Below are 10,419 nucleotides of genomic sequence, written 5' to 3'. Positions count from 1 at the left end.
AAATCGGAGCTAAGATTTCAAGAAAGATGATGAAACCCCCACTTCCCAACCACTTTCTAGACCTCCACTAATTCACTCCCCACGTTTTTTAATATATTTTTTTCCAAAATAGAAGAAAAAATTAAAAAAATTATCAATGTTATTTTATTAAACTCTCAAAATAAATAATCAAGTATTAAAATTTTCACATTCATAAGATAAAAAATTCTTCTAATAAATTTGTTGTATTTCCAAAATATAAAATATTATAGTTTTTTTCTCATATTATTCTAATTTAAATTTAAAATTTTAAATAATTTTATTGATTTCATTGATATCAATTGACTTAATTTTACACACTTAAAAAATATACTAAATTCGAACAAACGTTTGATTTGAAATCCAATTATTTAGTATGAACTAACTTACCTCATAAATTAAAAAGAATCGTTGTTGTTCTTAGAAACGATTGACAATTTATTGTCAAATAATTAAGATTATTTAATTATTAGTAAAAAGTGAATGAATTACAAATTAATAATTAAATATTTCATTTTTATTTTAATGTATTTAATATAAGGGTAAAGTACACAAATGGTCTTCCAACTATGAGATAGTGTTTTATTGAATCCATTAGCTATTACAAGTTATAAATTGGTCCCTTGACTATAGAGACTTAATTTATTGAGTCCCTCGACTATTAAAAATTATAAAAATGATCACTCAACTATTCATTATGTTTTAAATTTATCCTTTTTTGTTAAAAATTAACAGTCATCTGAGTTGGATATTAATATGATGACTAGATATAATAGTCGTTTCAGATTATGTGATCATATTTTATCGAATCTCAGTCAACTACAACTCAGAATGTCATCAAATTTTTAATAAAAAATGATGAGTTTGGAACATAATGAATAGTCAGGTGACCATTTTATAACTTTTAATAGTCAATTGACTCAGCAAAGCAATTCCCTATAATCAAAGGACTAATTTATAATTTGTAATAGTTGGAGGATTTAATAAAATAATATCTTATAGTCAGGGGACTATTTATGTACTTTACCCTTAATATAAATGGAAGACAGTAATAAACCTTCCTCTCTTTTTCTCTCTCCTCCTTTGTCTCTGAAGTAAATGAAAAAGACAAAAACCAAAAATCAAGACTTTGCTGCAACTTCTAACATTCCAGAACCATAAATTAAAGCACTTCACTAATCACTTGCGTATTACTTTCTGGTGTTCTCAGCTTAAAGGGGTATCATTATTTTGCTTTTATATGTAAGATTTTATTTTTCCTCTTTTTTTTATAGGCAGTGTAGTAGCAGTATTGGCTGCTGTGTTCTTTGGTTTCTGAAGTTAAGCTGCTAATGATGTTGCTACTCTCTCACCAATATTGTTTGGATTCCGAGAAAACTTCAGTAACTTATAATGTTCATCGTCTCTGAAATACTGGGTTGCTGTTTGTTTTCTAGATGGGGATGAGTTCTGTGAAGCTGCTGCTGGCGGCGGCTTTGTGGTTGGAAATGGTGGCCGGAGCCGAGTATGTCAGGTACAAAGATCCCAAGCAACCAGTAGCTGCTAGAGTTAAGGATCTGATGTCCAGAATGACATTAGCTGAGAAGATTGGCCAAATGACCCAGATTGATCGAAGTGTTGCTACTGAACAGATATTGAGAGATTACTCCATTGGTAATAGTTTTTTTATCCTTTGTTTTTGTTCTGATTACTGTGTTTGATAATGGCTTTTTTTTTTGGTTTCTGATTATTTTTTGTTGATGGGGTCAGTCACAACTTTTATATAGTTACCGCATAGAAAGTAATACACATACAGTATTTGTGTAATCATAATTTTATTGGTATAAGCTGTAGTTTAGTATGCTTAATTGGTTCATTCTGGCTAGCAGCCATTAAAATATGAATCTTTTGATCGGCCATGTTTGGTTTAAATTCTAGCCTTTGTTATCTGGAGTTTGCATTCTCTTTAAAGTGTTAATGTTAGGGACATAGTTAGATAGGAGCATAAGATATGATCCTCCAAATATATGAAAAAAGATCTTAGGAAAAAAATGAGCATACTTGTATTTGGAACTCGACCCCAAGTCCGGATGTCGCAGTTCTATTGGTTAACGGTCAGGAATTGACCGTTTATTTTATTGCACAGGGAGTGTGTTGAGTGGTGGTGGGAGTGAGCCACTTCCGGAGGCTAGGGCCGAGGCTTGGATCAATATGGTTAATAGGTTTCAGAATGGATCTCTGTCTAGTCGCTTAGGAATTCCGATGATTTATGGCATTGATGCTATTCATGGACACAACAATGTGTATAATGCTACAATATTTCCACATAATGTGGGGCTCGGGGCAACCAGGCAAGCATAGCATTTTGATTCAGTTCTGCTGATTTTTGTCATAGAATCATTAACTTTTGCTTCTTCTTTTTTCATTGTTTAACCTTCCATTCTTCTGTTGGAAGCTTAGTTTACCATCAAAAGAAATAAAAGGGACAACATTAATAACAATTTCCATTAAACTAAATGATCATTTTATGTTTTCACTTGAGAAACCTATTGTTTTCCTGAAAGGAAGGATAGAGTCGAGCTTTTGTCGCACTTCAGTTCAAAGGTAAACTCCATTCGAATGAACTATCTGCATCTTATAACAACTATGGATATGCAGAGATCCTGAGCTGGTGAAGAAGATTGGTGCTGCAACTGCTCTCGAAGTGAGAGCTACTGGGATTCCTTACGTCTTTGCTCCATGCATTGCGGTAACTTGTGCACTTTTCATAAAATCAGACAGTTGTGTCCAGTAATTTCTTTAAAATTTTCTAAGGTGCTAGCTGCATTAGAATTCACCTCGTCAGAATACAACATTTTCTCTTGACATTTCTTTATAGGTATGTAGAGATCCAAGGTGGGGTCGGTGTTATGAAAGCTACAGCGAGGATCATAAAGTTGTGGAACAAATGACAGATATCATACCTGGTCTGCAAGGAGATATTCCCTCTGGTTCACGCAAAGGGTTTCCCTATGTCGGTGGAAAGTACGAAACTTGACCAAGTTAACATGCTTCATACCGTATAATTGTATATTCTCTTTAGAATTCCGTTTTTTACGGTTCTAACATCGAGGAGTTACTCTTCTAAGTGTCCCTTTTTAATGCCATGGATTTCCTCATTTTCCTCACGCTCCTTGTCACACTTTTACAATTCAAAATCAAGTGATGTAGACAAGTACATATATTAAGTCTTGCATTACTTTCCCTTTTCATTCGTCTTGGATGCCCCATGAAAACCGTGGTTTATCTAGTCTTCTTTTTATTCACGAATAGTACACTTTGCAGCTTATGTTTCATACAGAATCACTAATGATGCCCCAATATTATATGCTGTGTATATGATATGATGTGTCCCATTTTATTTCCCGCTTTAATCTGTTCTACGGTTCTGTCAGGGACAAGGTTGCAGCTTGTGCTAAGCACTTTGTAGGCGATGGCGGGACAACTCGGGGCATCAATGAAAACAACACTGTGATTGACATGCATGGGTTGCTTAGCACGTACATGCCTGCTTATGCTCAATCGATTATCAAGGGTGTTTCAACCGTTATGGTTTCCTACTCTAGCTGGAACGGACAAAAGATGCATGCAAACCGTGAGCTAATTTCTGGTTTCCTCAAGAACACTCTTAAGTTTAAGGTTGAGACTTGTTACAGATCTTTATTGGTAACAAAAAATTGTGAATTTAAAACATAATTAAAATCCCTTGATTTTTTAAAATATTGGACCAAAATATGTTGTTCTCATGTTTGTTCCTTGTTACATTGTACTATGGTTGCTTTCTTTTCCATCAGTAGAACCTACCTATAGCTATACTTGATATGTTCCTGTTAACACAAATTGTTGTTTTCATGGATTTTCAGGGTTTCGTAATATCAGATTGGCAGGGAATAGATAAGATCACCTCACCACCACATTTGAACTATACGTACTCTGTTCAAGCAGCGATTCAAGCTGGCATCGACATGGTTAGTAGCTTTTGTATAGACATGTTTCAGATAAAATCGAAGATAACTCTTTCTTGCCATAAGTTATTGTAAACTCGAATCTTGACAGTATCAATGCGTTCTTTGATTTGTGTTTCTGCAGGTCATGGTCCCCTACAACCTTACAGAGTTCGTACGTGATCTAACTAATCTAGTGAATGGTAAAGTTATTCCGATGGACCGCATTGATGACGCAGTGCAAAGAATTTTGATAGTCAAATTCACTATGGGATTCTTTGAGAACCCTATGGCTGATTTTAGTCTAGTTCCCGAGCTCGGAAGCCAGGTTAGTTAGCATCACAGAACATGCGAGATTATTTTCATCTCTATCCGGTTTTCTTCGGATATATAGATCTGAAATCATCATTTGTTGCTCTTTCTAACTTTCTACGGATCATTGTCCAAGTGTTCTTTGTAAAACTCATTCCATTAATGTTTTGATATCCCATTACTTGTCAAGGCACACCGAGACTTGGCGAGGGAAGCTGTGCGAAAATCACTTGTATTGCTGAAGAACGGGAAACCCGGAAGTACTCCGCTACTGCCTCTTCCGAAGAAAGCATCAAAGATCCTAGTTGCTGGCACTCATGCTGATAATTTGGGTTATCAATGTGGTGGATGGACAATTAATTGGCAAGGATTTAATGGCAATAACGACACGAGGGGTATACTTTACTTCATTTATCATTCAAAAGGCTGGTCAGCTTACAAGTTTTCAATTGCAATAAATTTACTAATATTTTTTCTGTGACTAGGAACAACAATCCTTAGTGCCGTAAAATCTACCGTCGATCGGAGTACTGAAGTTGTTTACCGTGAAAGCCCTGATGCCAACTTTGTGAAATCTAACAAATTTGATTATGCAATCGTTGCTGTTGGTGAGCCCCCTTATGCTGAGACTGCAGGGGATAGCGCAGACCTTACGATGATAGACCCTGGCCCAAGTGTCATTAATGATGTCTGTGGAAATGTCAAGTGTGTGACTGTTATTATTTCGGGCAGACCCATCGTGATTGAACCATATGTTTCTGTTATTGATGCTCTACTGGCAGCGTGGTTACCGGGCACTGAAGGCCTAGGTGTGACCGATGTCCTTTACGGGGACTACGGATTCAGCGGAAAGCTTCCAAGAACATGGTTCAAAAATGTAGATCAGTTACCGATGAATGTCGGGGATTCACACTATGATCCGCTCTTCCCCTTTGGATTCGGACTTAAAACTGATTCGGGCACGAGCATTGTTTCAAGGTATTCCTCCTTACCTATTTTGATAACTCTTCATGCATGCATCATATGGAAACATCTTGCCAGCGAATGAAATGTCGCGGCTGGATCTCTTGGCCCCCCATGTAGAATGTCCTATGTTAGAATGCTGGGTCCGATAAGTTGCATAACTTCCGTAGAAGTCCTAAAAACAACTTATGTTCGTAGCAAATCCGAATCATTACTAAAAATCGAGACAAGAAAAACAAAAACAACCTATAATGTGCAAATCCCATTTTATGAAAAGAATTTTTAGCTTCCGGAACGAAATATCTGATTAACCGCATGCCTGTTCCTTTCTTACATGATTGATGGTGTTTTCCGCAGGTCGATCTCATCTGTAGCTTCAAAAAGGCCTTGCTGGTTTATCCTTCTGATAACCATCACTTTGAGTTTCTGTTTCACAGGTAACATTCCATGCTTTCGAACTGATTTCACTTTGAAAGCTTATAATATCCATTTGCATTATCGATGAATCTGTTCAATAAACTTGACAGGAAAATAGCTAAATAAGTGAAAGTTTTACTTCAAAGACGGCTGCACCGAGGTGGTGGGATTCGTTTGGAGCGGAGGCTGGACTGTTTAAGCATTGCTCAACATGTTATGATGTCAAAGCAATGTCAAATGTGATGGTAGTAGCAGTTTCAGCCATTCTCGGCTGTAGAAACCATTGGTATTCTTAACTTTTTATCAACCAATGTACTGAATCACCTTTATGTTACAAATTTTTCGTTTATGCAAATCACTTGCATTTTCCTTTGTTTCTTGCAACTTTGTGCATATCAATCATAAATGGGTTCAAATACATGGCCTAATTACATGATGAAATCAAACATGTCCATATCGATTATATATTTGTATCTGATGGTTTACAATCAAAAGTTGTTGAGAAATTAATATAGGTAAATTATTGGTCACTTTTGTTTGGTAAATATTCACCTTTGGTCATTAGTTTGATGATACAACACATTAGTAAAAAAAGTTAATTTTTAATTTGATCTCTAAAGTTTAGATAAAATCTTAATTTGATCCCTAAACTTTATATAAAATGTTAATTTAACCTTTCACTTAAGATACAATATCAATTTAACTCGTGAATCCTATTAACAATTAAACTCAAGTTCCAAGTTAATCAACTTGGTTACAAAGTACAATTTCCATATTATGACAACTAAAAACAGGCAGTGCAATTGAAACAACAACAGGGCTGTAATATTTTCAGTCGAAGTATCAGTTTAATGTAACAATCAGATTACATGTATGACTCCATACGACTTTCATCAGCTCAAAAATAGATAAGATCAGCAAAAATCATGTAGTAAACAAAGTTCTTTCTTTCTAAAACCCTAATTTCCCAATCTTCAAGTGGACAAACCCACTCACATTCCAAAACAAGAGGTTAAATATTAAACCGAAACAGTATATGGTACCACTGTTCATACTCAAGGGCTGAGGCTCCATGCTCCCTTTTAAAAGATGGTGGAACCTGATCTTCTGAATTTGCATTGTAGTTCACAGTGGACCAGAGGCTGAAAAACAAAGCTAAATGGCTTTAACAATGGTATATCTAGTTCAAACAGATAATAATAACAGTGTGTACCGATTCAGAATTTTATGCTATGCAGAAGAAATTGCAGCATAGCCTTTCTCCTCAAGAACTTGGGCTAAGGAGCTATCTCCCGTCTTTATGATTCTTCCGTCCTCCTGGAAATATCAAATGAGAACATAATCAGATCAGGAAAAAGATATTTTCTAACAGTAGATAACAAGCTCCTTTTAGGATGAAATCTCAAGTATATAAAAGTTAGAAGTGGTGACTAAATAAAAATTGAAAGAAAAAACAATAACATGAGTTAAGATGTCCAAAAAAAATCTTGTTAAGACAAAGACTCGAGGAACTCGGTTAAACAAGGCAGAACGGTTTCTTAAGTCTGGTACTGTTTTAAGATGCTCCCAGTACCTAATTAGAGCGTACAAAGACGATTAACAGTATCAAAACTACAAATCAAAATAAGATACTCATCCAATAGGGTGCAATTTCACAAACAACAATCATAAACAGAAGAGACAGGTGGACCTATGAAACATAAGTTAATTTGCTGATCACTTGCAATCAAGAATGTCAACCAATGTACGTAGTCTATAGTTCAGCCAAAATCTCAGCTTATATTGTGTCAGTTACTGACTTGTGTAGTTTGATATCTTTCTAAGACTATAAGAGATGCCAAGGAGGACAAATCATACAAACCATATAGGTTACCATGAAAAAGAGCATTGAGAGTTTCCCACAAGAAAGTCACATTCATCAATTTTCCACAGAAAAGATGACTGGGTAAGAAGAAAAACAACAGTAATCAAAAGAAATAAGGCTGAACAAACGAGTAGGAAGGAGGATAAAACTCAAGAACTAGGGGTTAAAGGAAACCTCTAGTTTTCTTTAATTCAAAGACAACAATAATGATAAGTTGTGGTTGACTGGTTGTAATACTTTTAGAGCTTATTTATACTAGGGTCAGAAAGATAATTTAATCCTAGCCCTTAATTTAAAACTTAAAGGAAACTTATAATCCTAGCCATCCAAAATATCTCTAATATTTCATAAAACTGAAATAAATAAATAAATAAATATTATAACAATATAAGCTCCTGCGTCAAAAGAATATCAACATAATATACACTTGATCAGTGCTTTGAAGTTCTAAATGACTCACCATAATATGGATGAATGTTGGTTTAATAAACTCCAACAGCCGGCGATAATGAGTTATCATCAAAACTGAGTTATTTGGAGTCAAAAGGCCATTTACTGCTTTTGCTACATCTCGAAGGGCATCAACATCTAGTCCAGAATCAATCTCATCAAGTATAGCCAAGTCTGCTCCAAGAACCTATAAAATATAGTGATGAGGGAAAAATGATTTTCTTAGCTTCAATGCATTATGTAACCAACAAACCTATGAGAATTCAGAACTATAACTCAATGTCTCTCTCTCTCTCTCTCTTAGTGGAGAGGAGCAGCACGGATTTGAACTCAAAGCATCCAAAACAACCTGACCTATATTCTATATTTTTGGCATGCAAGAAAACATCCATAGTATGTGGTGTGGTTTAGGGAGAAAACATCAGCAAATCAATAGAACTGTCGCTGAAAACGAGTAAGATGGAAGTTGGAAATCTTGAGAGAAAAGGGTCATAAAAGCCACCGTTTTAAGGAGAAAACAGCAGCAAATCAATAGAACTACCACAGAAAACAAGTAAGATGAAAGTTGCATCTCTTTACTCTCTTTTTTTGGGGCGGGGGCGATAAAAACCCTTGTTTCTGAAGTCTACTAAATAAAAGAAAATAAAAATGTAGTTGCGAATCTATTTTACGGCTTATTTATACTAGGAATATGGATTTCAATCCTAACACTATATTAAAACTCTAAAGATAACATATAATCCTAACCATCCATGAAATTCTAAAATAGCATAAATTGCATTACTATGTAAGCTGTGAACTGCAATTCAAAGTTCTAACAAGAATCTGCCTTCGCAACTAGCAAATGAAGACAAAGATAAAGTTCCATTGATTGACACAAAGATACTGATCTATCAACCAATAGATGAAACGCACAAAATGATTCCACAATGAAATTGCCAAGAAGTTATATCATATTACTGCAAGCTGTAAAATCTCATTGCGCTTCCTTTCACCTCCACTGAATCCTTCATTGACATTTCGGTTAAGGAAGTCAGTCTTCATGTTCACGAGATCAAGTTTAGGATATATATAAGCATAGAACTGCAAGAGTAAACTGATGTGAGTATTATAATCAATAATAACAAGAGCACGAATATCGTGTTTTCCATATATTTAAGAACCTATAAATTAGAAGAATAACAATCTATAGGTAACCTAACCATGGAAACTTTTGATCTTCTCATATTGTTATTGATTAAATGAGAACAACAATAAAAATGTCAATAATGCATTAGAAAGTTCTTTCATAAAAAGGTTCGGAGGGCAGTTCATATACCTCAAGTGGACCAAGCTCGGGCTCGCCAAGTTTTTTCCTTCGAGCATTGTATGCCATGTGCAAAAAGTCAATATTGTTCACACCCGGTATCTCAACCGGAGACTGGAAACTCATAAAAAGTCCGGCAAGAGACCTTTCCTCCGGCTCCATGTCAAGCAAATTCTCTCCCTTAAACACAACACTGCCCCTAGTCACCTCATAATCCGGATGCCCAACAAGAACCTACAATACACATTCTGTGAAGATCTTCCAATAAATAATTCAGAAACCAGACTGTTTTGACCAAATACAAGTAACTTGCATTTACACCCCAATTTAAGATAAGGAAAACGATTACTTTAATGAACTTGAGATTTAGCTCAGTGGGTTTATATAGTCGTATGCATCTCTTAGCCTATTCTCTAGCTATACACTGCTTTATAATATATATAAATCTATATATATTTGAATGCAAGTGAAAAAATGCTGACCTTAGAAAACGTACTCTTCCCGGAGCCATTCTTTCCCATTATAGCATGAATCTAATAATAATAAGCAAACAGAATTTAATTAAAATATGAGTCTAATGTAACAAAATTCATTCATGCAAACTAAAGTATCAGAAATATAGATTCAAATTGACCTCTCCCTGGTTAACGACGAGGTCAACGCCTTTGAGGATCTCCTGCTTGGTTTCAGCAATCACAGCAGTTAAGCCTTTGACTTCGAGAAGAGGCGTCTTATTGTTACCAAGACCGTCGACGGAGGTGGGAGATTCGACGGAGGAGAGGGAAGCAGCGACGGTCCTAGGAGACGGCGCGTGAGTGGAGCCTAAGCGTATAGAGCGAGTGACCGGGAGAGAGAGAGACGTGGAAGAAGAAGATTTTCGTTTGAAGAAGGGAAGAGAAAGGAGTGGTGGTGAAGCAGTGCACTGAATTTGCCAAGCCAAAGCCATTGCCGAACAATAATTTTTTGCTCCTGTTTTATTCGGTTATTAAAAACCATGGATTTGTGAGTCGTCAGCCCACCTCTCCGATTTGAAAAAAATCCAAGCCCAAGTCCGTCACCCCATTATATTATTCAATAAAAATACTTTTATATTAATAATGTTTGGTTTGGTACATTAAACAAACACT

At 35.6% G+C, this 10,419-nt stretch overlaps 2 protein-coding genes across 9 annotated transcripts; one reads left to right on the top strand and one right to left on the bottom strand.

Moving 5' to 3' along the window:
- The first annotated feature begins 1,090 nt into the window (after positions 1-1,090).
- Positions 1,091-6,022, top strand: LOC120207975 (beta-glucosidase BoGH3B-like). 2 transcript variants are annotated; one of them, XM_039207349.1, is made up of 12 exons: positions 1,091-1,237; positions 1,455-1,671; positions 2,144-2,348; positions 2,656-2,746; positions 2,876-3,021; positions 3,432-3,675; positions 3,900-4,004; positions 4,126-4,308; positions 4,483-4,687; positions 4,778-5,270; positions 5,613-5,692; positions 5,783-6,022. In XM_039207349.1, the coding sequence occupies exons 2-12, from the start codon at positions 1,455-1,457 to the stop codon at positions 5,788-5,790; spliced, it is 1,977 nt and encodes a 658-aa protein (XP_039063280.1). In that variant the 5' UTR covers positions 1,091-1,237; the 3' UTR covers positions 5,791-6,022. The 2 variants fall into 2 exon arrangements, with proteins under 2 accessions (XP_039063280.1, XP_039063279.1); XM_039207348.1 differs by having other exon boundaries at positions 1,091-1,260.
- LOC120207978 (ABC transporter I family member 6, chloroplastic-like) lies at positions 5,847-10,273 on the bottom strand. 7 transcript variants are annotated; one of them, XM_039207355.1, is made up of 7 exons: positions 9,927-10,273; positions 9,775-9,825; positions 9,305-9,526; positions 8,947-9,069; positions 7,997-8,173; positions 6,886-6,989; positions 5,847-5,858 (listed from the first exon to the last, which is right to left on the bottom strand). In XM_039207355.1, the coding sequence occupies exons 1-6, from the start codon at positions 10,236-10,238 to the stop codon at positions 6,903-6,905; spliced, it is 972 nt and encodes a 323-aa protein (XP_039063286.1). In that variant the 5' UTR covers positions 10,239-10,273; the 3' UTR covers positions 5,847-5,858; positions 6,886-6,902. The 7 variants fall into 7 exon arrangements, with proteins under 7 accessions (XP_039063286.1, XP_039063289.1, XP_039063288.1 ...); XM_039207358.1 differs by having other exon boundaries at positions 5,848-5,858; positions 6,877-6,989; XM_039207357.1 differs by lacking the exon at positions 5,847-5,858 and adding an exon at positions 6,476-6,835 and having other exon boundaries at positions 6,877-6,989.
- Positions 10,274-10,419: the final 146 nt, after the last annotated feature.

This window comes from Hibiscus syriacus, unplaced genomic scaffold (genome assembly GCF_006381635.1).
Source record: "Hibiscus syriacus cultivar Baekdansim isolate YM2019G1 unplaced genomic scaffold, ASM638163v2 tig00015498_pilon, whole genome shotgun sequence".
NCBI classification, from domain to species: domain Eukaryota; kingdom Viridiplantae; phylum Streptophyta; class Magnoliopsida; order Malvales; family Malvaceae; genus Hibiscus; species Hibiscus syriacus.
The sequence above is the reverse complement of the archived record's forward strand: the minus strand, read 5'-3'. Positions and strand labels throughout refer to the sequence as shown.

Excerpts from the sequence above, each read along its gene's own strand:
- LOC120207978 (XM_039207355.1), bottom strand. The coding sequence starts at position 10,238 with ATGGCTTTGGCTTGGCAAATTCAGTGCACTGCTTCACCACCACTCCTT. Across the intron at positions 9,527-9,774 it reads GGAAGAGTACGTTTTCTAAG|GTTCTTGTTGGGCATCCGGA; the intron begins GTCAGCATTTTT and ends TGTGTATTGTAG. Across the intron at positions 8,174-8,946 it reads ATGAGATTTTACAGCTTGCA|GTTCTTGGAGCAGACTTGGC; the intron begins GTAATATGATAT and ends TATATTTTATAG.
- LOC120207975 (XM_039207349.1), top strand. The coding sequence starts at position 1,455 with ATGGGGATGAGTTCTGTGAAGCTGCTGCTGGCGGCGGCTTTGTGGTTG. Across the intron at positions 2,349-2,655 it reads GTGGGGCTCGGGGCAACCAG|AGATCCTGAGCTGGTGAAGA; the intron begins GCAAGCATAGCA and ends ATGGATATGCAG. Across the intron at positions 3,676-3,899 it reads AGAACACTCTTAAGTTTAAG|GGTTTCGTAATATCAGATTG; the intron begins GTTGAGACTTGT and ends ATGGATTTTCAG.